At 42.8% G+C, this 27,289-nt stretch overlaps 2 protein-coding genes across 4 annotated transcripts; one reads left to right on the forward strand and one right to left on the reverse strand.

The window, feature by feature from the left end:
* On the forward strand, window positions 1–16,414 carry DENND10 (DENN domain containing 10). Of its 3 annotated transcripts, none has more exons than XR_014184097.1 (11): window positions 1–50; window positions 914–1,110; window positions 2,306–2,385; window positions 3,870–4,018; window positions 4,210–4,321; window positions 4,655–4,755; window positions 5,958–6,065; window positions 6,618–6,712; window positions 7,877–8,113; window positions 11,353–11,413; window positions 16,134–16,414. XR_014184097.1 is itself a non-coding variant. In XM_082053253.1 (9 exons), the coding sequence occupies exons 1-9, from the start codon at window positions 5–7 to the stop codon at window positions 8,051–8,053; spliced, it is 1,065 nt and encodes a 354-aa protein (XP_081909379.1). In that variant the 5' UTR covers window positions 1–4; the 3' UTR covers window positions 8,054–8,596. The 3 variants fall into 3 exon arrangements, 1 of the variants encoding a protein (XP_081909379.1); XR_014184098.1 differs by lacking the exon at window positions 16,134–16,414 and adding an exon at window positions 12,843–13,806; XM_082053253.1 differs by lacking the exons at window positions 11,353–11,413; window positions 16,134–16,414 and having other exon boundaries at window positions 7,877–8,596.
* SFXN4 (sideroflexin 4) lies at window positions 13,927–27,002 on the reverse strand. Its single transcript, XM_082053254.1, has 14 exons — window positions 26,804–27,002; window positions 26,645–26,710; window positions 24,382–24,456; window positions 23,571–23,597; window positions 23,429–23,483; window positions 22,730–22,755; window positions 20,829–20,879; window positions 20,676–20,741; window positions 20,497–20,565; window positions 19,163–19,253; window positions 17,512–17,627; window positions 16,470–16,555; window positions 15,322–15,436; window positions 13,927–14,248 (listed from the first exon to the last, which is right to left on the reverse strand). Exons 1-14 carry the CDS (start codon window positions 26,840–26,842, stop codon window positions 14,171–14,173), a joined length of 960 nt encoding a protein of 319 aa, XP_081909380.1. The 5' UTR covers window positions 26,843–27,002; the 3' UTR covers window positions 13,927–14,170.
* Window positions 27,003–27,289: the final 287 nt, after the last annotated feature.

Below are 27,289 nucleotides of genomic sequence, written 5' to 3' on the forward strand. Positions count from 1 at the left end.
GAAGATGGCGGAGCCGGAGGCGCAGCTGCTGCTGGCCCTGGGGCTGATCGGTAAGGGCCCTGCCGCCCCGGGGGAAGGGCGGGCCGCGGGGGGTTGCTGGGAGGGCCGGTCCGGGGCTCGGGGCCGGCGGGAGCTGCTGGTTAGCGCTGCTCCGCCGAGATGCGGCCGCAGGGCCTGTCCCGGCCTGAGGCGGTGCCGGGCGGTGCCTGAGGCCGGCGGCTCTGTCCGCCTGGTGCAGGGCGAAACCGTGCACAGCTCGGCCCAAGTGTCTTAAATTCACGGCTTCTGAGGTTTCTGTTATGAAATTAGAAATAAGGACAAGTAGGGGAGGTCGGAAATGAGCTGGTGTGGGGGCTCGTTGGTCGATGCCTTGATCATACGGGTGTGTGTGGAGGGGTCGGTCTCCCAAGTGACAGGACGAGAGGAAACGGCCTCAAGTTGCACCAGGGAGGTTTATTTGGATATTAAGAAAAATTTGTTCAGGGAAAGGGTTGTCAGGCATTGGAACAGGCTGCCCAGGGAAGTGATGGGGTCACCATCCCTGGGGGGGTTTAAAAGGCATTTAGACGAGGTTCTTAGGGACACGGTTTAGTGCTAGAGCTTGGTTATGGTTGGACTCAATGATCTTGAGGGTCTCTTCCAACCAAAATGATTCTATGATTCTCTTCAAGTTCCTGGTGCTTTTTTGACCTGTCGAAGCAGGTCAAGAGCGCGTATTTGTTACCATTTAAAAAATAAAATCTGTAGCACAAGTGCTGCCCTACGACTTAAACTGTAGTGGCGGAACCGGTTGTCTAGGGGTCAGGGTGAGGTGGAATTTTAATCTGATTCCAGGAAACAAACCTGATTAACCCATCGATTTACTTCCTTGCTGCTGTTTGGCATTCTCACAGTGAACATCTTTCCACCATAGAAAAAGACACCAACGGAGATGCTTTGTGGGTTTGGTGTTATCCCTCCGTAACAGCTGAACTGAGGAGTCTGTTGCTGCGGAAATGCTGCCTTACAGATGAAAATAAACTGCTTCATACATTTGTATTTGGCCAGTATAAAAGGTCATGGTTCTACATCACGACTGCGGAAGTTCAAGATTCTCCAGCCTTGAAAAAGGTAGGACTTGCCCGGAAGGAAAATTTCTGCAGAGCTTCCTCTGGCAGTTTAAGCAGTGTTTTCCCATTGTGTGCTATGAGGAAGGGATTTGAGGTTTTGTGTGCACAGATGCAGCTCTTACCCAGCTGTCTAACCAGTCCACACATTTTGTTTTTCACCAAGACGTATATTGGATGGAATTGCAGAGGGATTGAGATACTTATTAACTGATTTAGATTATCTGTATTAAAATGGAAATGCTATTTCATGCCATTATTTCTAGTTACTTTGCACTTCAAGTTCCACAATTTCTTTCCTCTTTTTGTTGCCAAGGAAGCTCTACAGAGGATCTTTCATAGTGTCCGAAATCTTGTTCATGTAGAACTTGATGCTTTTTTTTTCCGAAGGGTTGACTTCTATAGGTACTTTTTTTTTCTGCTGCATTGATAACTGGAAGGCTGCCAATATGCTTGAATCTTCTATACTTTTCCTGTTGTGAAGATCATTCAACTCTCTGTTGAGTTTATTCAATGTTCATATTTCATGCTATATGATTAAGTAGAAAGGTAATGTGGTAATTTTGCATGCCCACAGCAAAATGTTGTTTGCTTCTCCTCTCTGCAAGCTTGTATCTCTTCTGAGCCTTAAAGGTGTAAAAAAAAAAAAAAAAAAAAAAAAGTAAAATAAAATAACATGTCCCCGTGCTGTCTCTGCCAGTGGCGGTGGGAGATTCTATTTAAGGAGGACAAGTGAGCTTCATTACTGTCTGCAGACTTTCAGCCTTATACTGTCCCAGCCCACAGTCATTTGATTTGGGAAGTTAAAGAGTATTTCTGTTGTGGGACAGCTATCCATTATTTTTTTTCCAGTCTTTCTAAATATGTTGATGCTGGTTTCCAACCTGCTGTGGGGAATTAAAACATCTTTCTCTCTTTCAAAGTGATCTCAGGGTATTAAAGGAAAACAACTCTTATAGAGTAGATTAAGCAAAAGATGGTACGTACTAGATCTGACTCAGTGGAAATGAGTCACATCAAAATCTGTTGACCAGACCTCTTTTGCAGTTAGAAATGTGGATCTGCTGCTACCGGCTCACTTGTTTTTTAATTGAAACACTTTGTCAGAGTACTGCAGTAAGATCAATAATGTGAAGAAGACTGTTCATATAAGGTCATTAAATAAACTGTGTGGTTTTGTGTTTGTGTGTCTTTTCCAGGTGACCCACTTCTCCATCGTCCTGACGGCCAAAGACTTCAACCCAGAGAAATACGCCGCCTTCACGAGGATACTGTGTAGGTCTGTACAAAAGCTGGTTTGAGGTACCACTGGGTGCGTGTTTGCATCTTGCCAAGGCAAAGGATTAAATTTCATTGTGTTATGTTTGCATTGGGCCTAGCAATCCACTGGAAACTCCATTCTGCAAACTGAATCAGATTATATAAATCCTTGATTTGAGCTTTTTGTCTTCATGCAGTAAGTGCTGGGTGAATGTCAGGTCCCCCCAGTAGGTTTTAACGTGTCCTCTCCAGACACACCCCCACCACCCCACACACACTCATTTTTTTTTCTCTCGTATTTTTAAAAAGTATAAAATTTGTGAAGAGGTCAGTGCTGTGTAGTCAAAGGTCACTGTGTGTATGGGGGACAACTTGCATCCCTCCACACCGCCGCTCCTACAGGTGTTTCCTGCAGCTCTGAAGCAGGCACAACACCCAGCGCCTTTTTGCTTTTCCTCTCAGAAGACGAGGGCTCTCTGTCTTCTCCCTCCTTCGAACCAGACTGCCATCTTCTCCTTCCTTTGTCCCATTTACTCACCTTCCTCCACCTCCCCATTCTCATCATCTCCCTCAGCATCTTTCTTTGCTTTTCTTTCACATCCCAAATTGGTTGGGTCCAAGTTCTTGATACCAAGAGTATTCCCTGATATTTTGCTGCTAATGGGATGCAGCTGTGATGTTGTTATATCACAGCCTTAGGGATGTCACCAGGCAGTTCTGCAGGGTGTTGAAAACCTGAAGCTGTTCTTTTTCATGGATATATGAAATATCTAGATTGCCTTTGGATCACATAAACGCTAAATTATAAAGTAAAACTTCTTTTCAAATCCAGGGTGGATTCCTCCAGACGTGATAATTGAGTTTCAAATGTGACACGGCCTTGTACCGTAGCTACTATGGCACACGGGTAGTTGAGCTTCAGCACTAGTCCTGAAGTACCTTAACCTGTAAAATAGGTTATGATTTCTCTCTGCTGTCTAGAAGACAGCTAAAAGTGTGTGGTTTTGTTGTTTTCTTTTTTTTTAATGAGTATCAAGGACATATGTTTATCTTCTGTCATAATTTATCAAAGAGTACAGACAAATGCTTAATTATACTTGGATAATAAATGAAAAATTAGTGATGTGGTCTGCAGTAATAGTAGGAGTTACTGTAAGAGTTGCTTTTTCATATAGCAGGCCCCTTCAAAGTCTGCAAAGAATCCTTAGTCTGGACATGTGCTTACACTTCGTGCTCTGTTTCTATGTTAGTAAATGTTGGTTCTTTCATAAAATAGGAAACTAAAAAATACAAAGTAGGGGTTTTTTATCCTAAAAGACAAACCTGTTTTTGTGAGCACGTTGAAAGACTTCTGGTTTAGTATTTATTAATAAAAACTCAACCAGGTGTCCAAAGAAAGAATTCTTGCCAATAATATTGCTATTTGTGTTATTGGGATTTCTTTTTTCATGTCTGCTGTTGCTGATTGCAGTCAAAATATCAGACTCTCTTCTTTTCACGCAGAATCTACTTGAAGCACGGAAGTCCAGTTAAAATGATGGAGAGTTACATTGCAGTCCTGACCAAGGGGATCTGCCAAAGTGAAGAAAATGGGTCTTTCCTCAGCAAAGATTTTGATGCTCGGAAGGCTTATCTTGCCGGTTCCATCAAAGGTTAATTAATACCAGAAGTCTCTATTCTGATTTATTTTGTGCAGTATAAAATACAATCTAGTTTTCATGCGTACTTCAATTAAATAGTGTTAACAGCATAATCTGTGCTGTTATCATTAAGCTTCTTCAAAAAATAAATTGTAATATCAGCATGTTTATCTTCTATAAAATAATTTTCCTCTCTTTTCTAGATATAGTATCTCAGTTTGGAATGGAAACAGTTATCTTATATACGGCACTGATGTTGAAAAAGAGAATTGTAGTGTACCATCCGAGAATAGAAGCTGTCCAGGAGTTTACCAGGTACTTTGCTAACCCCTGTATCCCCAAAAGTCCAACAAATTTTGAACCTTCATTGAGAGAAACAATCAAATTTTAGGGAAAAAATATTTCTTAAACCTGTTTATTGAAATCCTGCTGAATCCCTCTTAGGTTTTAGCCATATGTTTGTCACCTCTAGAATTTAGCCGTAGAATGAGTGATAAACCCTGCTTGAGCTGATAGTAGAAATCCCTGTGGTTTGTGTATATACGTGCCAAATCTTGTCGTACTAGTTCTTTATGACATTTTGTACTGTTAAATTTTAATTAGTTCAAGTGAAATTCTGTGTGTCAAATACCCACCTAATTTCCCTAGGACTTTGCCTGCTTTAGTGTGGCATCGACAAGACTGGTCAATTCTTCATTCATACGTACATCTAAATGAGGAGGAACTGGAAGCCTTAAAAGCCTGCACAGGTAGTGATAATTTATTAATTAAAAATATAAAGAAAATTTGATTCCAGTTTCTGTTGCTGCAGGGTCTTGCACCAGTGCTCTTTGGGGAGAAAAAAAAATTGCTATGTTATTTATACTATTGTTCAAAGTTAAAGAGCATCATTTTCTTTAGAAAAGTCAAATAGGCAAATCAACTAAACAAGTATGTTAGAAGAGAACTAGTTGATCTGGTGTTTCTGGGTGGATCCGCGTAACTCTGCCCCTAATCACAGATGCAAAGCAGCCTTGGGATTGTTTTAATGTTCTGATCAGAGGGACTGAAAGTCTTAGTGTTGTACAGAAGCAACTCACTTTACATAAGCTACTTTTTTTTCCTCAACTTCTACACATAGTTAGTAACTAAATTTTTAGGATTTTTCTTTCCTTTTTTTTTTTTTTTCCAGTCCCTAACTGAGGTTCCAAATTTTTATTGTGAGTGCTGCTAGTGAAATCTTTGGCTTCTAATCACAGGTAGACTTTACCAGCTATGTAGGAGTTCGATCTGTGTGACACATTCCTGTGTGCGCGTCGGACTTAACGCATAATCCAGGAAGAGGCCCTTGGTTTGTGCAAAGGTTGGCATCACACGTAACGTGGCAGTTCAGAGGCTTCTCTGTACAGAATTATGAGCAAGAAGACGACTCATCTTTCAGTATTTCTCCTGCATTACCAGCGGTGCTCGTTGCAGCTCCCTAGACGTCTTCCACGGGGAAAAGCTGCTCTAAGCTTGCTCACCTGGCACGATATAAATAAGAAAATATGCTGGTTTTATTGCTCTGTTCCAATCTGATACTGACTCAGACAAGGGGCTCCAGGGTGGAGATTCTTTTAAAGAGGAACTTCAATGGCTTTTTCATTGGCAAATGAGAGATTTTAGTAGCAAGGTAGGAAGAGAATTTAAAAGTTCACATTGATAACCTTTTTATATTGCATTTAGTGTTAGTGGTTCATCCATGTTCAAGGCAGTTTTAGAGGTTGATTTTTAAGCTCCTTGAAGTGTAGCATTCTGCTGGATCTGCTTCTTAAGTGCCTGACAATATCAAGAGAGCAACCTCCTGGCTCCAAGAAGTATTGTGTCAAATACTCTTAGAACAGACTTTAGGACTGCGGTTTTCCACAATATCTTGGTTTTGTTCTGGTTTTGTTTATGAAGAGCCTAATCTTGCCAAAATTCTGCTTTCTAGGTTACATTGCTGGATTTACAGATTCTGAAGTGAACAGTAGACCGGACCTCTACGATGTGTACGTGAATTTGGCAGAGAGTGAGATCACTGTTTCCCCTGTAGTAAAAGGTTGGCTGCTTTTTATATTTTGGATTTAGAGGCCACTTATTCCAGAGTTGACAGAAATTGCTGAGCCTTGCTGTAGCTCAAGCAATCTTGATCCTTCTTCCATCCAGATTCTCAAAAGTCAATATTGAAGCTTCTGACTTTCCATTTTATTGAGACTCTGGAAGACTGATGGAAGTTGGAATTTGGAAAGTTGTGCTTCGTTTTCCAAAAACTGTACAGCTGAGATTTCAAAACATCCATGTTAGACAAGTACATGGAAGAGAAATTCTGCTGAATGCAGACATATCACATGAGTTGTTATAAGAACATTACACTAAATACTTGGAGGTTGGGGACTGTTTGAAAGGAAAATTTGCGTGTCGCTTGTCATCTTTCTGCTCCGTGTCATCTGTGTTGGGCCAATTTAGAGGCAGACAGTTGCCTTGACTGATAGATTTCAGGTGGCTGTCATGAAGAGAACTCCTTGCTTTTGCTTGTTATTCATATGCATTTCTAGATACCACAGAAATGGTCATTTTATGTGAATGTGTGCTTTTTTTTTTTCTCACTCAGAGGCAATGACAATGGGAAAACTTCACAAAGAAATTGGCCAACTGATTGTTCAATCTGCAGAAGATCCAGATAAATCAGACAGCCAAGTCATTAAGGTTAATATTTTATTTTTAAATCTAGTTAATTGACTTCTATTGTGAAATCTTGGCAGAAAGGCAGGGGTGAGGTAGGTAGGAGATTGTCCCTGAGAATCAGTCAATCTCTTCTACCCTCTGTCTTTTTACAAATGAGCGTTTTTATTCTTCGTAGAGGTTTTTGAAGATGACACACTTGGTTTATGTAACCACGTTGCTGAATAAGCTTCAGAAATTGTATTGATTATAAGACTTCCAGTAAAGTTGATTTCCCAGTTTTATTCTACAAAGCATGTATTTTGCTCAATGCCTTGTCAATAGCATTATCAATACCTTTGAAAAAGTCCTGGTGAGAAATGGCTTCTCAGCTGTAAAGCCTGATTTTTATGATGATGGTTTTTTTCACTTCCTCCTCTATCTAATGAAGAGCCATTTCACAATTGAGCGACTGTTCAGTTCTGGGCCCCTCAGTTCAGGAAAGAGATTGAAGTGCTGGAGCGAGTCCAGAGAAGAGCAGCAAGACTGGGGAAGGGACTTGAACACAAGACCTATGGGGAGAGGCTGAGGGAGCTGGGCTTGTTTAGTCTGGAGAAGAGGAGGCTTAGAGGTGAGCTCAGCATTCTCTAGAACTACCTGAAGGGAAGTTCTAGCCAGGTGGGGATTGGTCTCTTCTCCCAGGCAGTCAGCAATAGGACAAGGGGGCATGGGCTTCAACTCTGCCAGGGGAAATTTAGGCTGGATATTAGAAAGCAATTCTTCACAGAGAGAGTGGTCAGGCATTGGAATGGCTGCCCAGGGAGGTGCTGGACTCACTGTCCGTGGAGGTTTTGAAACTGAGATTGGACATGGCACTTAGTCCGTTTACTAGATCATGGCACTGAAGCTGGACCAAGGGTTGGACTTGATGATCTCTGAGGTCTTTTCCAACCCAGTCGATTCTGTGACTTGGTCAGATGAGCTCAGTTAGGCCAGCGAGACGAGGCTGTGAAGGAGCTGTGTGCATTTATCCAACATTGCACAATAGCAGGCTGAAGAGCTGTTGCAAGTTTGCCTTAAAATAAATGGGATCTTTATTTGAAATTAATTATTTATCATTATTTTATTTTTTTTCTTTAATAAGTGTATGTTAAAACATTATAATATCGAACACTATATTCACGGTTGCTTGTTTTTCTGTTCTCCCAGGATATTTCTCTGAAGACAAAAGAAATCTTGGCTACTTTGGCCTCCCTTGCTGAAGTTTCTGATGGCAATGAGAAACCAACCCTTAACTCTGAGGCCCTGAAACAGAAACGATTTCCACCAGCTACAGAAAACTTTCTTTTTCATTTAGCAGCTGCTGAACAAATGCTCAGAATCTGATTTTGATGCACTGCAACAAGATGGACCAATGCAAAAACACTGTCTTTGCCATACAGATAGGTATAACTGATATTTTATATGGAAAAATTAAAGGTAGAAGACTGAATGTTATATTTACCGTGAAATAATGCAGAATATCAGAGCTTGACCGGGAATATAAGGACGCATATTTGGGAACATTCCTGGTGTCATTATCTTTCCCCAAGTATAATTTTGTGTATATGGCTCCTGTGTTTCGTATCACATGAGTGTACAGACAAACAGCGTGAGCCTGTGTGTCCAGGCTGTGCCAGACATTATTATAGTGGCTGTTTGTCCTGCGGGTTCCAGATGTCAGGCAGCTCTGCTCTTGCTCTGATTTGTCTTCCTGGGGTTCGGGGCAGGGGCTGCAGCACATGTGCTGTCAACCAGCACAGGGACACACCGAACGCGCAGTTGCTCATTCTGGGCTTCCAGGAACGTCAGCCCCTCTGATATCGCTCTTGCTCTGGGCTGCATGATACCAGGAAATCCCAAATAAATGGACAAGTTCTCTTCTTTCTACTTGAAAGTGTTGTGGTGTGAAAAAGATGTCTGGCAAAATCTGATGTGTGTAAAGGAGGAGGTATTTTGAAGCTCGTGTGGGAGCTGAGTCTTTTGGAGTCTTGCCTTAGGTTTTCCCCCATTTCACTCCATCCTGTGCCTCTGACAGAGGGAAAAGAGGACAGGACACGTTAAAATGAGGCTTCCTGGGGGTCACAGACAAGTGCTGCTTTACAGCTGGAGTCAGTGAAGAAGCTGTTGCGCTTCTCTGCTGAGAGGACACCTGCCCATTCATTCCTGATCCATTTGATAGAAAACCGGATGAGTTAAAGCCTTAATGGACTAGAAATGTTGCAATGGCCACTCACCGCAGGTCGAGCATCAACCGCTTGAACTGCTCAAGCTGTAACACGGGTACTGTCTGGGGGTGCTCTGTGTAGACTAAATGGAGATGAAAACTTCTTAAATAATAGCAAAACCTGGGAAATAGAGAAAATTAAGATTTGCCTACTTGTTTGGTTGCACAGCCATAACTCGAGATTTTCTTATTTGTTTTTTTCATTGATCCGCCTGAAACTAACTGCTTTATAATCTTCTGAGAAGAGCTTGGATTCTTTGTAGGGAAATACTCTGAGCCAAACGGTCTGTATTTCTTCAGAAATGTGCGCAGCAAATCAGTCACATCTGCAGTAGCACTTTGTTATAAGAAAAAATACCTTTTTTCCTGGCCTTTGTACAGATAGGCTGTAGGATGTGGTTTTACATAGAGGTTTTATACTTACGATTAAAACTTTAGTAATCAATATTTATATTGTTAAATAATTGGATGTTTCCTATACTGAAACTGGTAGAGCTCATCAATAACCATGTGCAAGCAATATTGGTTTGAAAAAGGGTTGTTCTTTTGCTTCACATCATACGTTAAGGAAATCTATTTTAGAATGTGGGTAAGGAATGCAGCATCCATGTATAAAACATCTCGTTATTACAGTCAGTCTGAAAGTGCTTCAGAATAATCCCCTATTTTCAGGGGTGTAAAATTCCACTTTAAACACTCAACTCTGCAGTTTCAATTCTGAACACAGAAGTGTGTTGTGTTTTTTTAACTCCTGCGAAAAATACTACATTTGCCTTCATTTCCCTGTAAGTGCTCTGCATTTTTTTTGCCCCGTTTACTCATTAATGTTTTTTCTCAACGGTTCCTTAGTATTGCTGCTTCTGTTTGGGACTTTTACAACAGTCAGAATAGCAGAACTGCAAAATTATGCCGAAAATTCCACTTTAACGTCCATTGAAACAGAAGTCTTTCTCAAAGTAAAACACGAACATGCTTTCCATCAGCTATCTTAACACCACATTAGAACTGTGAAGAAATTCACGCAGTTTCTTACTAACAAAAAGCCTTAAGGTTTATCATCAAGGTAGTTATGGGTGTTAGAGACGACCACAAGGAGCAGAGCAGCTCGGTTACAAACTAAATATCGAATGCTGGCTTTGCTTTCTGGTTTGGAAATGTTCAAGTTGAAAATGTTGGTGTTGTGTTAGATCTTGTATTCTGACATTTGTGTGAAACAAACGAAATATAATTTTGCACTTAAGGAACTGGACTCATAGCATGCTTATGTCTATTAAAAAAATCCTGAGCAGTCTACCCTTTAATTTCTGTTAATGTGTCCCTGAATGGTTGTGATCACTGAGTCACAGGCCTTGGCTCTTAGTTTCACAGTACTGGGACTGAGCTACAACTCGATGTTTCGGTCAGAAATGTAGTACTACAAATTCCAACAGTTTTGTCACCTGTGGGGATTCTTTAATCAGCACTGAGAAAAATGCATTAACCTCCCTCAGCTTCAGGACTTTCAAAAGATTGGCCTGATGTTCTTGCATTTTCTTAGTGACTTTGACACAATTTCCTCTCCAAAAGGTTTAGAATGAAACAGAAAAATCTGGAAGGTCAGGAGAGGGAAAGATTTCTGCTTATTTCTCACTTCCCTTTCCCCGGGATGTGTACACGCACTTGCTGATTTTGCAAAGTCTGGTGAGCTCCTTTTCTTCTTCCTCTTAGAAGCAAAGACCGTGTAAAATGAATGTTCCATTCAGACCTCCTCATCTTACTGCCTGGGTATATATAAAATGGTGAATGATGGTTCCTGTCGACTTGCTGAGAGACACATGTGGAAAGCCTTGAATTCCGATGAAATTCACTGGAGGCGGGAGGTGCTCCCCGCGCACTCGGCCTCTCCCTGCCCACATGAACTATTAACGCGATGGCAGCTGTAGCGGAACATCCTGGAAGGCAGGTGGGGAGCAGAGCGAAGGGGAGCGGGATAAACACTCCTTTCAGTTGTGATTTTGCTGAGTAAATGAGCCTGGCTCCTTAAGGTTAATGCTGTGTTTTCTCTAACGCTGACATCCCTGGGGTTTTAGTCCCAGCTCTGAGCTGGCCTGCTCTGTTTCTTTTGCAGGCAAGCGTGGGGGGGAATGTTCTGGTTGAGAGCAATATAGTGGTGTGACCTGGAAACAAATAATGCAGGACAGCTGACAGCATCCATCTTAAGGCTGCTTCTAAATTCAACCTTCCACTGCTCCAGTTCCCAAAAGGGCTCGTGAGGATTTGTGAATAGCATGTTGTGAGATATCACTTGAAGTAGCTGAATTTCTAAATAAAAACAAGCCGTAAAGCTCCATGTGGGAAGCTCAGAGCTGCCCTGCACCGCTCGCACTCAGGATTTCCTAACGTGGAGAGGGGCTAATTTAATTTTATATTTTTTTTTAAGCTACATCAAAGGGACACAGATGCCTCAGTGTATATTCCTAAATTTCAAGATGAGAAGCAAGGTAGGTGGCGAACTGCTACCATATTGTGCTGTGCTGACGCTTGGGTTTTCCTCGAAGCCAAAGCTTCCGTCTGTTGTAGCTCACCACACCTTCAACTGGTTCCACCACTAACGCGCTGTCACCAGGAGTCAAACCTGCCTTGGGCCGGGTGTTGTTTGTCTGTTCCATGTTACGATACAAAGGGGAAGGTTCTCCTGTAGGTGCTGACTCTCAGGTCCTTCAAACATGGTGCTTTTCTGCTTGTCCCAGTCTTGTTCCCCTCGTGTAGACCTCTGGACTTCCAGGTGCCAGGTCCCGGCCGCTCTAGTGTCACTATGACTTTATGTCAAGACCAGGGATGTCAGGATGTTTAGCAACACGTTTTCCCTGCCCTGATTTGGGAAGAGAATTTCTGAGAAGGGGGGAAAGGAAAGAAGTATTGAATAACCCTGAGGGGGCTGTGTTTAATGTGTCAAATTTCAACTCCAGTATTAAGAAGCTGGTAGAGTTTGAAAATGGGCAGCTGTAATAACAGACCCCATGACCAGACCTATTCCATAAGCCTTACTCAGACTTGTAATGACATCAATTTGCTTAAAACATCCAACTGTGGTGCCAGAGAATTTATAGCTTGTCTAGTTACCATGACAATGCAAAGTTCATGAATGTGTTGCTTCAATTTGTTTGCTTTGCTCTACTGTTGTTTTGGTTTGTTTTTTCCAAGCTCCCACTGTGGTTCTTGTAACCAGCATTTATTATACTTCAGCCATTCTTATATTATGTTAGAAAAAGGAGTGGAGGATGCTGTGGGTCTTCACTGGAGTGCCAATTAATGTTTATTGAGTGGAATTAGACTCCATCTGAGTTTGCCTTTGGTATGTTGTTGAAATGGGATTAATGGAGAAGCAGGGGTTTAGAGGATTTAGCTGCAGGATGTTAGCTGAGCCACCATTACCAAAGATTTGGAAGGAGACAAACACTTAAGGGAGAGAGTCTACAAGCCTCTTCTACCTCCCTGCAGTCAGTTGTTGGGGATTGGACTGGATGATCTTTCGAGGTCCCTTCCAATCCCCAACATTCTGTGATTCTCTGAAGGCTCAGAAAACAGAGAACTTATACAAGAAACTAAGCGCGACCCCCTGCTTCCTGTTTTGTTCAGTACCAAAAGCACCGCGGGAGCTGTTTTCCTGCAAGAGCCCAGCCTGCTGGTTTTCGGGGCTTTGCTCTACACTGCTGTGTTCCAGCAGGAATGCAGCAGAACTGGGAAACCACTGGCTCCCTCCCACCGTGAAAAGAAATCCCATCCTCCAGCAACAGGAGAGCAGCAACCTCTGTGTTGTGCTCTAGGGAGGTTAAATTATAGCAGCCTTTGGAGGCTGAACTTGTAGAATTTTTTCTGTGGAAGTGATGATTACATTATTTAGTGTGTATTTATTCTTGTCCTATGCAGCCTTAGCAGCACCTCACAGAACACCTTTGATGATCTTTGAGCCATCTCTCCTATGAGCCCACCTATATTTAACACAACCTCAGGGGCTCCTACTGCATTTGTGGAGCTTCTGTCTGCCCTGTTCTGCCAGAAGATCTGACCTTGATTTTGTGGCAGGGCAGCAAACCATATGAAAGCAGGTGTGCTGGGCCAGACCAAAGATCCCTTCAGCCAAATGTCATCTCCCAGTGGCCACTAAGTCTCCAGAGGAGACTCCACAGCCTCTCTGGGCAGCCTGGGCCAGGCTCTGGCACCTCACAGCAAAGAAGTTTCTCCTCATGTTCAGATGGAACCTCCTGTGCTTCTGTCTGTGCCCGTTGCCCCTCATCCTGTCATTGGGCACCACTGAACAGAATCTGGTCCATCCTCTGACACCCACCCTGAGATATTTATAAGCACTGATGAGATCCCTCTCAGCTTCTCTTCTCCAGGCTGAACAGACCCAGCTCTCTCAATCCACTTACCCCCTTGTTACTTCACTTGTTTTTACATCCAGTGTTATAAGCTCTTTCTGCAGCTCTTCACAGACAGCCCTGGTCCCCTGAATAACTTCATATGATCCGCTCAACTTGCTACCGCATTGATCAACAGATGCTACATCTCAAAGTGACATTGTTTGGATAAAACACCAACCTGCAAAAGTGGGGATTCCTCATTGTCCACCACAAGGTCTGAAAGCCACAGCATTTCCCAGGGCCTGTGGGGTTTAAAAAAAATGATTTCTAAAGCTCAAGAGGCATCAGGCCTCACAGCTCCTTCAAGGATGGAGAAAAAGTCAGAGATCACTTTGTAGCCAAGTTTGACACCCATTTCCTGAAAATTGCTTAAACAACTACATTTAACCAATACTGCATTGCCATCAGGGTCGCTTTGTCTAATGTCACTGCAATGGTCACCTCACTCAGGTCTCACCCTTGAAATGAGTGGTGTTAAGTACAATGAAACACAACAAGAACCAGCCTGGATTTACCCAAAGGACTAGTGATGTCTCTACCTGCTGTGTTCCTGGAAAGCATCACATCAAAAGCTGCAGCAACAGTAGAACGACCTTTTGTACCTGGTAGTCTTTTAATTAAGCAATCAGTCACTTGAGGAAGCAAACAGAACAGAGTCTGCGACAAATGCCGAGTTACAGTGCTTTCTGATAGAAATATGTACAGCATTGAGTTATGTGGACATCTCTGCCTGTGCTGCCTCTTCATAAACACACGATTCGATCAGTCATATATGCCAATTGAGTTTGTTGATGAATTAAATAAGAGCGCACATTTATATTTTAAAGCCAATCTCTAAATTCCCCTATTGTAGAATAACTCTGTTTCTTCTGTAGCCGACTGAATTTCCGGTTCAAGGTCTGCTCGTTTGATCTGAAACGTATAGAAAAAGGGAATCACCACCACCATATACTGTAAAGTATAAAGTCCTCTTTACTGCACTGAACTTTGCACAAATTGAAATACTGTATTCAGAAGCAAGACTCTATGGTTGGTTGTTCGTGGGATTGTTTTGGTTTGGGGCTTTGTTTTTTTTTTTGCTTCTAGATGTGGACACATAAGGGAATAAATATGTTTTATTTAAAATGAGACATACTCCCAAGAACCAAACAGAGCACCAGTGATGTTGTCTCCATTCGCTATATTTGGGTGATTCACCCTGGAGAACCTCAAAGGGAACCAACCAGCCACCCACTCAGTACATAATTTCTCCCAACTCCCATCGTCTATGTTTAATTAATGGCAATAAGGGTCAAGAAATGTAAAAAAAAAGAAATTCCAATGCCAAAAAGCTCAAGCAAATAAAATAAACCACTGAAAATTGCAACAGATTTCTGAGAATATTCACAGAGTGTTGATAAGGGAGACGAAATAAATGCAGAAAGGAGCCCCAGGCTCCTCTCTCACTTGTCCTTCTCCAAAGCTCAAGGTCCGAGGGCTCCATCCTGTGTTTGAAACCGGCCAGGAAGGTGTGTGTCCCCAGGGACAGGTGACACCGCACGGGTCAGTCAGGCAGCGAGAACAGACGTCGCATGGGAGCCGGTTTATCTGTCCATGAGCTCACACTGACTTTGCACGAGAGAGAAAAATTCTCATCTACATCCTTCCTCTCTCCAGCAGGACTGAAAGCAGCGCTGGAAGAGCCTTGCTTTTAATCTTTAAGACAATTCCCCTGGCCTTGCTTCAGACTGTTGTGAAAATTTGATAAATTTACATTGAAAAGTGTAAATATAAATAACACACAATGCAACCTAGACCTAGAAAGCCCTGTAAGCCTCTGCCTAGCACAACGGCCTTCACGAGCAGCCTCTTCGCTGCCCCGTTTCAGATGCACAACCACGTCAATCCTATTGATTTGTTTCTCTGTGCCCTTAAGACTGCTGGCCGTAGTTCTGGACTATTTGATATAACAATAATCCTAAATTAACTCCTATGACACGACTCACCTCCCCACACTGCGGGAACATGCTCAGCGAGACCGGCAGCATCCCTGCCAGTACCGACGTAATCATGAACATCCTCATTGACGCCACAGCACGTGGAGTTTTTGCAAATTTTGCTCTGTCCAAGACATTGAAAAGGCAATTACATCAGTTGGGGCTTGAAAAATAATCTGACAGTGAGACAAAGAGGATTAGCTGCTATTTCAGTGGTTGAAATTGCACTGAAGTTAGTAATAACCGAGGCTTACGAATCCTGAAGACATTATTTTATTTCCTGTGTTCTTACTCCTAACTCCCTGGTCTTTCCCTTTGTTTTTGTATTTAACTGCAACATTTTCCAGGCCTGGGCTGTCAATACAAGATTAAGAAAATAAGCAGCAAGATCAAACTGACAAGAGAAGGGGCATTAGTGCTTTAAAGTGCCTCAGTCCTTTGACAGAGGTTTTTCTTGCGTTACCCTGTTTCCTTTCAGATTGATTTCCTCTTGGCAGCCCTGCTTTGCCTTGTGCAAAATTTATTACTTGATATATTTTCAAAATTTCATCTTACATGTGCATTTATGTCTTCTGATAACAAGAGTCCCTTAAGCTAAGGGATGGATTTAGGCAGTACCAAATTATCTGTGTTATTTACATGATGCAGATGATGCCTACCAAAAGCTCAGGGCAGGCTAAGAATTCCCTGATGAAGCAAACAATTAATTCTTCTTATGATACAGGGTGAAAGCAATAAAATGTTTTACAATCTATGGAAAGCTATTTGGAAGCTGGGATTCAGTTTTAGCTGCAAATTCAAGTAGGGTATTATCTCTTCAGGAATAACAAATGTAAGCTGGGTGCTGTGAACAACCTCGACACCAGACACGGCGGCTGAAATCACAGCTGGAAAACAGCCTGTCAGGAGAGCAAAAGCACATTTCCTGCATGGGAGAAGAGAGGAAATCCTCGTGGTTTTACACAACCTCCTGCATGGATGTGGACACAACCAGATTCATTTCCTTACCTAAATGAATCACAGCAGCTGAACAGAAACTTCCCAGGTTATCACTTCTACAAAGGCAAGTAATACCGCAAACCCAAGATAAAATTGGCAGGTGGTAACAGGCAGACTGAGAACCCGAACAGACAGGGCCCTGCTGCAGCAGCTCCTACCTTTCCACAAAGTGCATCAGCACAGCGGGCAGGAAGAACGTTGTCCCGAACAAGGCTGCTCTGGACAAGGCTGTTTCTCTAACGGCCTCCAGGGAGAGAGAAAAATAAATGTTAGAGCGGTGCTCCACGCTTCTGTGGGCTCTTTTTTGTCTAATACTCCGGAGTTTTAACAAACAGGTTAATGAGAGATAAGAACATTTGTTAGAGGAATTCTTTCTTAGATGGAAACTTATCTCCTACAAGTGGCAAATACTCCACTTGTGACTAAGAAATTCCTTAAAAGGGATTGTAATACTACCAATAACATATCGAGTTTTCCTACCGTGATAATAATTTTGCCAAGACTTGCTTTTTTTTAAGTTATGCTGAACCCCTCCTAAATGCTTGTACCTCTGGGTACCCAAACTATCCTGTATAAAATCTGAAGTTCTCTCTCCAGCTGTCTATAAATCTTCACGCTCCTCGAGGTGTTTGCTCCCCTCTGGACAGCAGCATAGAAAAGGAGCGTCACCAACAGCGCATAAAGTACAACTCCTTGCTCTGGTTGCTGTGCCAGGCTCTGCAGTGGATGTCTGAGCAAGGAAAGGAGTAAACACAGAGTTGGCATCTGGAGCCCAAGGATAAAATGCACCAGCACAGCGTAGGCCAGGGCATTACCCTTGGGAGGCACAGCCTTTAAATAATACTCCTACAACAGATGGTGCATGTGATATGTACAATAAATGGCTTTTCTCTGAGGTTTCCCATCAGAAGAAGGTCCAAGAGTCTTGTCTCCTGAGGTGGCCAGGCAAAGCAGAAATACCTGTGTTGGTGTCTCTGTGGCTCAACTTGGGCACTCGGTGTGTTGTTCTGGGGAGGCTGCCAAGCTTTGAAGACACAAGGGTGATGGAACCCCGTTCCAGAGACCTAGTCCAAGCCTACCCAAAGGTTCAGCACCTGATCTGCGATTCCTCATTTCGATGCATCCAACTCTCAGCGTCACATTCAGCTCTTAGCGGGGAATGAAAGGCAAACCAAGAGAGGCCTCCACCTCCTCACCCACCTTCTCACCAGCCTTCTGTGACACTCCCACGACCTTGCCATTCCTGTCCATCACTTCAATTCCATTCTCGAATTCTGGGCTTCTCACCACTGCCACAGTAAATGCACTCGTCAAGCCTGCAGAGTTAAGGAGAATTTTGCTGTAAAAGATCCAAAAGGAGTATCTCAACAGTACCATTCATAATTATGTGCATTTTACATTTCCAGTTCAACAGTTCACAACTGCATAAACTGACAGCTTTAGAAGACACGGCCCCATAAAAACCTACTTGGGATCTTAATTTTTGTTTCAGAAGCTTCAGCAATATTTTAAGGTCTCAATTCTAAAAAGTGCTTTATCATTATATACTCAGAGCTTTCAATCATTGCCATCCAGCTTGAACCACGAGCACTTTGTTCTAAAGAAAGTGGGGTGAGATTCGTGTTGCGGGTCTGTTTTGTACCAGTCAGCGCAAAATCCAGCACAGAAGAAAAGACCCTGAAGGGAACACACTTAAGTAGAAGCTGCATCTCTGATTTGAAAGGGAGGGCCAGGGGAGCACGGGCTCTCCCATGTTCCGTGACAGCAGTTGTCCCCCAGCTGTGTGTCTGTCACAAGCGGATCCTGGATGAGAATGTTTCGGTCTCCTCCAGACCCAGCTTTACAAGGTACCTGAAAACATCCATCCCACAGCCTGTCACTGGAAAGACGAGCCTAAACCACTGGCACTTATAAAAGCCATATCAAATTAAGCTAGTAATCTAGCTGGTGTTCTCCTTTCTCTTGAGCATAGTCTGGCAAATAGACCGTGCTTGAAATAGTAGATTTCTCTTTTTGTTACTTTTTGGCAGGGTTGTTCAATAAAGACATCAGGGTAACAGGTGACACTTGTCAGTTAATCAGTTACCTGCAGGCTTCTTCTACATTTAAGAAAATGGAAAGCACATTTTAACACCTGCTGCAAAAGAAACAAGTCAGAAAGATCTAACGCATATCCTCAGAAAGATCTGGGTAGCCATCTCACATAACTTGGACAGAGGAGATCACGTTTGGTTTAATTTTACCCGTTTCCCCCTAGGAAAGGCCAAAAATTTCTTTAATGGCATAAGAAAAGCAATTAAAGACATCAAATAGTTAAACATGTCCTGGTGCAACTTCACCCTGTCAGTAGAGTGAACTGAGTCCCACTGCCTTGCAAGGTTAATGACATTCTGCTGTAACACATCTCATTTTCTACGCTGTCAGCGGTTGCTGTAGGGAGCAGGAGCCCCAGCCCGAGCGAGGAACGATGTCGGTGCACACGCAGAGCTGTGTCGCGCTCTGGTGTCACGTATGTGACTGTCCTGATGGCGTCAGGTAAAACACGCAAGCCAAAGAAAAACGCCGACTGCATCTCTGGGTATCTTTGGAGAACCAGTTGCACATCGTGCGTGCAAAGGGCAGAAGAGTGGTCTGCAGCTCTAAAACTAAAAACCGGCAGGAATCCAACAGAGGTCAGCCACACGGGGCTTTAACTCTGGCGCGGGAAGGACAGGACCCAGCACAGGCAGCCAGAGACGCCTGGAAACAGCAAGACCACGTCTGTGCAAGGGCAGGGAAACTCTACAGTCAGATGGGGGCAGCAAGTGGCCTCTCAGAGCAGCTGCACGATTCACAGTTTCTTTTTACTCACCAAGAATAGGAGCAGGTAGAAGTTTTTTGATGACTAGTTCCATTACCGGACTCTTCAATGAGTAACGATTCATGAAGACAAGAGGAAGAGCCTAAGGCATTGGGAGGAAACAGACACCTTCTATTAAAAAAAAAATGTACAGCATTTCGGTATGTGCAACAGGTTAGGAAAATAAAGCTGTGATTTAGTACATAGTTCCACCTATAAACAAATGTCTCGGTTTAACATTCCAACAAAATACAGGTGTTCTCTAGTTACTGAAGGTATTTGTAATCACTCTTTTAGACAGGAGTACAAAATATTATGATAAAAAGCACTAAACATTATTATGTAGAGGACAGCAGCAGTATGAATACAAAGACAGAAAAACAATTACCTCTGACCAATATTCCTTGGACATCCGTCCAACTGCCTCTTGTCACACACCGCTCTCTTCCCCAAACAGGAAACCTGCTTTACTTGTGTATTTTTTTTGTCCTGATTCTCTGCAGTTTCAGCCCAATTCTATATTCCCATAACACACTTGCAGGAAGTTTCATTTAGGAATAAATGGCTGGGACAGCAGACAGTGCTCAGAGTCTTTCTCAGTGGACAAAGGGTAAGAACTGCCCCATTCACCCACAGGCACAGCTGCCTCCCCAGAGCTCTGTAAGTCCCGACCGCCGCCGGCCCAACTGCTTTGCCGAGCGGACAGGGGTGAAAGACCCTTTAACAAAAGCAGAAACGGTTGTATTTTCCTGTCAGAAGGCTTATAAAAATCACTATTCAGTGTGGAGTGTGAGGAAACGCACTACAGGGGCATTTACACTTGCAATGAGCATCACGAGGACACCAGAGCTCATTCTGACATAGCAAACTCCAGAAACCACAAATTCCCATTCCAGCTCTCCTGGAAGGTGAATTTACCTGCACTCAGTGCAGTATTTTTGTGGCTCTGCTCTTTCTGGGATCTGAGCTAACTCCAGCCAGTACAGACACCTGCAGATTTAACCACTTGTTTAGAGCAAGACAGATCTCCTTCCACAGCACCACACCAAAAATCAACTACGACAAGCCAGTGGGTGACTCCGTGTTTGTAAAGCCTGGCCATTTCTTCTTGCTACTTGTTTTCTAAGCTTGTAGAATAATAAAGAAAAGAACAGAGGAGGAAGCACCAGAGGAAGCCAAGCAAGGTATTGGCTGAGAGACACTCAGGAAAATTCTTATTCTGAATAATTCTGGGGCAAAACGTCAGAGTAGAGCAACAGAGCACAATCCTGACAGTATGAGTATCTCAGTGCCTGCTCCTTCTCAGGAGACCTTATCAGGAAAGCAATCACTGAGCTAATACATACACCAATACATGCTGCATAGGAAATGGCTCCCAAGCCGTAGAAGATTTGCTTTTGCTCCACCGAGTACTCCTAAGGAGGACAGAAGAAACACACTATGTAAGTACAGTTGTAAACGGCTTGTAAATCATGTTCAAAACGGTCTTGTACAATTAAGTTCAAAAATAAAAACTGACACATACTTCAGACTTGGTGGTGCCATTTCCATTTATGAAGGTGAATGCTGTGGTATACGTGTGAAACACAAACTGCAGAAAGAAAGAGATTATCAGCAAAAAATGAATTGGGGATTGAGACCTGAAGACTTGTGAATGCAGAAAGAAAGAGGCAATTACCTGAAAAAAAAAAGCGTGCTTGGCCTGGTGCTGAGCAGATGAAACAATAACCTAGGAGGGAAAACCCCACAAGAAAATTAGGTTTCATGAGTCTAGAAGTTTCTGGCTGGCCAGAGCGTGAACAGAACTGCGGTGTCACTGTTCCCAGCAGCGCCAAAGGCTCCGCTCAGCACCCAGAGCCATTTCCTTGATTCCAGACTAACACATTTCCTTGCTATGGGTGTGACACACTCACTTCTTCTGCCCAATATCAAAACACAGAGACACAGTGATTAAAACAGCATACAAGAATATTTGAGACAATTAAATTAAAAATCAAGACAATTAAATTAAACAGTATTCCCTGAAAATAAAACAGTTTCAGAACAAATATGAGGCCTTGGTACTTATTTTTAAAATGTTCTTTAAGCTCCAATGATTGCTTGCTGCTACCTTTATCTATAGTCATGCTGAATAAAGCTATAGCTAAATGGAAAGTTAGATGTATTCACGAGGTGTTAATATATACATCTTATTATTTGCAGTCTCTCAGAGAAAGCAAAAGTAACTACAAATAGAGCTCTGCCAGTAACTGGTTTCTTGACCAACAATGTTGCTTCAGCATGCAATGAACTGGTTCATTCTAAAGTGGTCACAGTTGTTGACAAGAGGATGTGTATTTGAATATGGCATGTCTTTTGGTCCATGTGAAAACAAGTTTGAATATTAAATATTTTCTGACACTTTGGAGTTAGTGTTGCTCTTCCTATTTTCTTTAGGGATTTGAGATGCTTTCTTACCCAAATAAAAAAAAAAAATGCATTTTGCACCTGTGAAGTTTAAATAGATGCAAATAAAAAATGTAATTAAATAAGTGAATGAGAAAGGATCAGGTTGTTTGGACTAGTGGGGATATAAATACTAGATCTAACTGATCTACAATCAAAGATCTTAGGAGTTACTTCCCAACTCCTTCTCAAATTTAAGCAGTGAATAAGAACCCCAGTTTTAATAAACCACAGCCTGTGTTGAGGTCTGACCCGCCGAATTCAAGGTGTGGAGCACTCTCAAAGAACAGAGTCAATCAAGATAAGGCAAATATTGAATGAAAGGAGGGCAGGGATTGTCTAAAGCCTCAGAGGAGGAGCAGTAATTAATTTATATTAGTGGATCAACTACCTTTATTAGGAATGCCAGTGCTGAATCTAACCACATCTACGAAAGAGCACTAAGCTGTAAGTATAAAAAAGAAATATTTCTGTTAATTCTGTTACTGCTCTTAACGAATTTAACAGCCATCAAGACTTCCATTATACTTTCTAGTAGTGCAGTATAAGGCTGCAATCTCTACATGGAATGACATACATATCTCAGTATGTATACTCATAGGCCAAAACCAAAGGCAAAAACATCTAAAGGAATAAACATGCCTATAATTACAGCTGCAAATTTTATGAAACAAAATGGTGTGATTTTTTAGCACTATTACAAGAGTTTATTTCTATATCTTTTGTAATTTCTTGACACCATCATTTCTTACTGGCAAGTGCACAATCTACATAAGAAAAAAATCATTCTGTGTCTGAAACACACAACACAGGCTCTGACTCCTTCCTGCTGCAGTTCCATTGTTTTGAGGTTAAACAGACCCAAACCAGGCCTTGCTCTCAGTGCTGGCTGCATTTCACCTTGCATCAGAAAGCTGAGCTCTGAATACCGCTGAAGGATGGCAGCAAACAGGTTTGGGCTTCCAATGAGGTTCCTCAAGGGCTCAATTTCTAGGTTACTGAGCACTTCCTACAATGCAGATGTCTTTAAGAAAGCTTGTGCTAAGCCTAAAACCTTCTATTCCCCCCCACCAACCCATTGCTTTGGAAAAACATAAACTATGTGGTACACAAGCATCTTTCATGATCACTCACCAATGGAAGAGATAAGGGCAGGAAGGCTAAAAAGAAAGAAAACTCTTTCAGTAAAAATAACTGCTGTGAGTCTAGATGGACGGTTTTGAGCAGAAAATTCCCCTAACTTCCCCCCTCTAGTTTCAGCTCTAAGTAAAACCCTGCCCACTCTCTAACTGAGGTTTGAACAGAAATTTAACTCTCTATTCCAAAAGAGAGAGGTGGCAACAAAGGCTGCCACAGCTGTGGGTGGCTATATGAGATAAGGAGTTAATAGCCTAAAGTAGTTATATCTGATTAACAATCTTTGCTGTCCTGGTTTCTTAAACATCAGCCCAAGCAGACTTTATCTGCCACCACAGCAAGCAAATTCATACAGTATTTGTATGTAAATTCATACATCCTTCAAGTGCACTCTTAGCCTATAGTTGTACATCTGGAGGGATCTGGGAACTCATTCCGCAGTGACAAGAAGCACAGACTGGTCAGGCTGTTTCCATCTACATGAGCAGATAAACTGTGGGAAAAATTCCCTAAGAGGACTGTAGGAATAAATAAATCTGCAACAGATATGACATTGCAACTAACAAGAAGTGAAAGTCTACGTGCTTTTCTATATGGAAAACAGTACCACTGTAGTATCACGGTGGCTCTTTACTATGAGCTATTCCCCTTTGATGTTTCAGCCACACACATAAAACTTCTCTTAAGGGAACTTACCTGGAGCTCTAAACAAAACGGGAATTATCTTCTCTGAATCAGGATGTACACTGGACTTAAAAGAAAAAAGGCATATGAGACCACCTTTGCCATGCTTGAATAAGAAAGAAAAAATTAAAAAACAAAGATTTTGTAAACTTACCAGGCTTAGCAGGAAGGCTTTTTTTGTCTGAACAATTTGAAAATCAGGTTAGTAATCAAGTTTCAGAATAGAGTGTGTAAAATCTTCTTTCTAAATGTATTTTTTTCCCCAATAACATTCGTATGGAGTGCTATATATGTACACAACTCTTCAATTATTTTTCCCTTAAAATTTCTCTCCTCATCCTCCTTGTTGAACATATATCGTGTGTGCTGTGTAACAGCACCAAAGCACACGCTACCGCAGAACAGAAAGTTAGTTTTAAAAAATTAAGCTAGTAGGTATTTTAAAACAAAACCCCAACAATTTAAATATGGCTAAAAGCCTAAACACTTATGTTAAGGCTTTAGGGTAGTAGGTTTCCCACCCAATACTGCTACTGCTCATATTATGGGATGTGAAACCCAACCAACCTGCCCTCTGTGTGGTGATGCAATATCTAAGATTCATAATGAGCTCATTAAACTTTTTGCATATTTATATATCTATCTATATCATCCCAGCTGAGGACAGACAAGCGTAGAGCAACGATTCCTAAAGTGATCGGAGAGCATTGTCTAAACTCAGCTATATGACACATAAACCAGCATTCTTCAGGATGATACTGCAATTTAGTATTAAAGTCAGTAGTAATTCAAATAAATTCATACAAAATTTATATATTAGAAAAATCTCTGTAGCAACGAGTTTTTCTTGTGTTATCCCTGTATCTTAATCTCAGTATTCTGTCTGTGAGATCCTATACTAACATCAGGTATTTCAGCCATGAACAAAGACACCCCTGTTTTCTATAAACCGCTCTCCAAAATACCTCATCATTCTGTATGGGCTCACTTGGGGTCTTCCCACTGTTTTGTATTAATAACCTGGTTCTTCTTATTTCATCCTATATTAGACAAACAAACAAACAGAAAAAAAATTCTCATGTTTCAATACTCTGAAATGCAACGTATCAGTTATAAGACAATACTAGAATATCGGGCTAATAATGCACCTGTCTCTCACCGGAGCACTGAAAGCAAAAACACAACTAGACACACGACCAATTCCCAATCATAGAAACTTTTCAATTATTCAGGCTCCCTTGGTCCCTTAAAGTATCAATTCCTCAACCCATTATACAAACACACTGGAAGTTCAAGCATATAAAATACCTCACTAAAATCAGAGTGTTAATCTTGTACTTAAAGTTTCCCATGAGTGCTGGCAAAGCAACCACCCGATATCCCAACAGGCATCCAGACGACTATTTTGAAATGAAATTCCAAACCAGACTTTTAAAATTACGAGAAACTAGTCACAACAACACTAGATGTTCCTGCATCTTCACAAATGTGTGTTCAAGTTCTGCATCTTACACTCTTCCTTCAAACTTGTCTTGAAATTTTAATTATGAAAAACAGGTACATGTAAAGAGAATAAAACTGTAACCATGTACTTATTCATGGTTTGCATAAAAAGCCACTTCTCTTAGGAGAATTTATGAGATGATTTGACTTTTCTTCAACAGGGACATCTCTATTTGCAACAGTGTATCCTGTTTCAAGAAGGTGTGAACTAATCCCTGCACATACTATAAAATTTTCTTGTTGGCGTTTACACATATATAAGGTATATTTGCTAATTTTTTATTTACTAAATTATTATTTGTACATGTAAATATATGTAGAGATATATATTCATACAATATTTACACAAAGATAGATAGATAGATAGATAGATAGATAGATAGATACACACATACACTAACGCTGCAAGTGACAAGGAAATACGCAGCGTACGCACATTTTGACAGTGTTCTTTTTCTTTAATGGAGATTTCTCTTAAAAACAAAATAATTAAACCCAAATTCCCCTAACATACCAGTCAACCAGCTGACTCTCATACAACGTGCTGCGTTTTTTCCTCCATCATCCCTGACAAAACTATACAGAATTGGAACTACAGAAGTTTGCTGTCATGACTTCCCAAAATTTAGATGCTGGACATCATGGCCAACAATGTGTTTAGTGTCACAAGTTTAATAATTCGTGTTAAAACTGTAATAATCATTCTCTGGTATAAAAAGGCCCTAAAACTCAAGTGTGCTGCCTCTCAGGGGAGGATTCCTTCTATATAGACACTTGAAGGAGAACCAAAGAGCTTCATGAGCTTCAGATGAAGCTGCACTGCAAGGATTAGCCTGCAGAGATTTGGGGTGCCAGGGGTGCAGTTCTGCAAACCTGTGCTCCCCGAATCTGCGTCAGCTCTGTGTGTCCATCCTCCAGGAGCAGACACAGCTCGGAACAGCGTGGCCGTCTGCTCGTCACCTCGCTTGTCTTTGGGGCTCTCCTGCTTCTTAACGGGGCTCATTAAACCCTTGGCAGAGCAGCCACAGTCTAAACAGGATTGCTGAAATGGTAGTGCCTAGAAATGCCTTTCATTTTATGTAGTTGCATATAGAAATACATGTGCATATATATCTGCTTCTTATATATCATAGAATCCTTTCAGTTGGAAGAGACCCTCAGGATCATCGAGTCCAACCATAACCAAACTCTAGCACTAAACCATGTCTAACCGCCTTCTAAACCCCTCCAGGGATGGTGACTCCACCACTGCCCTGGGCAGCCTGTTCCAATGCCCAACAACTCTTTCTGGGAAGAATTTTTCCCTAATATCCAATCTAAACCTCCCCTGGTGCAACCTGAGGCCATTTCCTCTCATCCTGTCACTTGTTACCTGGGAGAACAGACCAACCCCCTCCATGTGAGCTCTTTTCAGGCAGTTGCAGACAGCGATACGTTCTCCCCTCAGCTCCTGTTCTCCAGGCTGAACAGCCCCAGCTCCCTCATGAATGTGTTTTAATTTTCCTCAGGAGCCTCACAGCGACATTATTTTACACTTCAGCAAAGTCCACCAAGCCCATCGCTAATTTTGGTGTCCCCAGGCAGGTTTGGGAGCAGGAGCGAGGGGGCCGCGAACCGCCGGAGCTGAGGCGACGGACGCTGCCCCGGGCCAGGGGGCGAGTCCGCTCCCGGTCCCCGAGCCCCGCACCGCCCGTCCCTCCTGTCCCCAGCCCCCGCGGCACTCACGGAGGATTTCAGCAGCAGCAGCGGGTCCAGGACGTCCGCCCACAGAAGAAACCTCTGGAAAAAAGACTGCGGGAGACAGGTTTCAGGCGTTATTTTGGAAGCAGCCCGCCCGAGCCGCTCTGTCCCCCCTCAGCCCCTCCGGCTCCCCCCGCCGCCGACCTGCCCCTCCGTCCTCCAGAACCGCAGTTTGGCGTCCATGGGGCCGCGGCGGCGGGAAGGAGCCGCCGGGGAGCGGTCCGGCAGCTGCACGTTCCGCCCGGGCACGGCGCCGCCGCTAGCGGATCCGCCCGCCCGGGCCGTGAGGCTTCGTGCACCCGCCTCGGAGGAGCGGGGAGGCAGCCGGCGGGGGTCGCAGCCCCCGGAGCGGATCGTGGTTGGGAACGGCCCGATCGCCCTTTCCCCTTCCCGCAGTTTCCCCCTGCGGCACCCGGGGAGCGGGACCGCAGAGAAACCCCCCGCGCCCTCCACATTGGCCCGAAGCGACCGAGGTGAGAGAAAGACGCGGTCAAATGAAAGATGTGACACCGCCCGGGGTTTCACAGGCACGAACAGCTGCCCCAAGCTGTTACTTTGCATCACTGAGGGGGACTGGACTAGATGATCTTTTGAGGTCTCTTCCTAACATTCTGTGATTCTGTGAGCTGG

The sequence above is a fragment of the Streptopelia decaocto genome, assembly GCF_964273445.1.
Source record: "Streptopelia decaocto genome assembly, chromosome: 5".
Classification (NCBI taxonomy): Eukaryota; Metazoa; Chordata; class Aves; order Columbiformes; family Columbidae; genus Streptopelia; species Streptopelia decaocto.

Bases quoted from the DNA above. Each gene is read 5' to 3' on its own strand.
- SFXN4 (XM_082053254.1), bottom strand. From the start codon at position 26,842: ATGGACGCCAAACTGCGGTTCTGGAGGACGGAGGGGCAG. The intron at 20,880-22,729 runs GTGAGTGATCAT...TTTCCCTCCTAG, and splicing joins TGCCCTTATCTCTTCCATTG to GTTATTGTTTCATCTGCTCA. The intron at 14,249-15,321 runs GTGAGTCGTGTC...TATACGTTTCAG, and splicing joins TGTTCCCGCAGTGTGGGGAG to ATCAAACGAGCAGACCTTGA.
- DENND10 (XM_082053253.1), top strand. From the start codon at position 5: ATGGCGGAGCCGGAGGCGCAGCTGCTGCTGGCCCTGGGGCTGATCG. The intron at 2,386-3,869 runs GTCTGTACAAAA...CTTTTCACGCAG, and splicing joins TTCACGAGGATACTGTGTAG to AATCTACTTGAAGCACGGAA. The intron at 6,713-7,876 runs GTTAATATTTTA...CTGTTCTCCCAG, and splicing joins CAGACAGCCAAGTCATTAAG to GATATTTCTCTGAAGACAAA.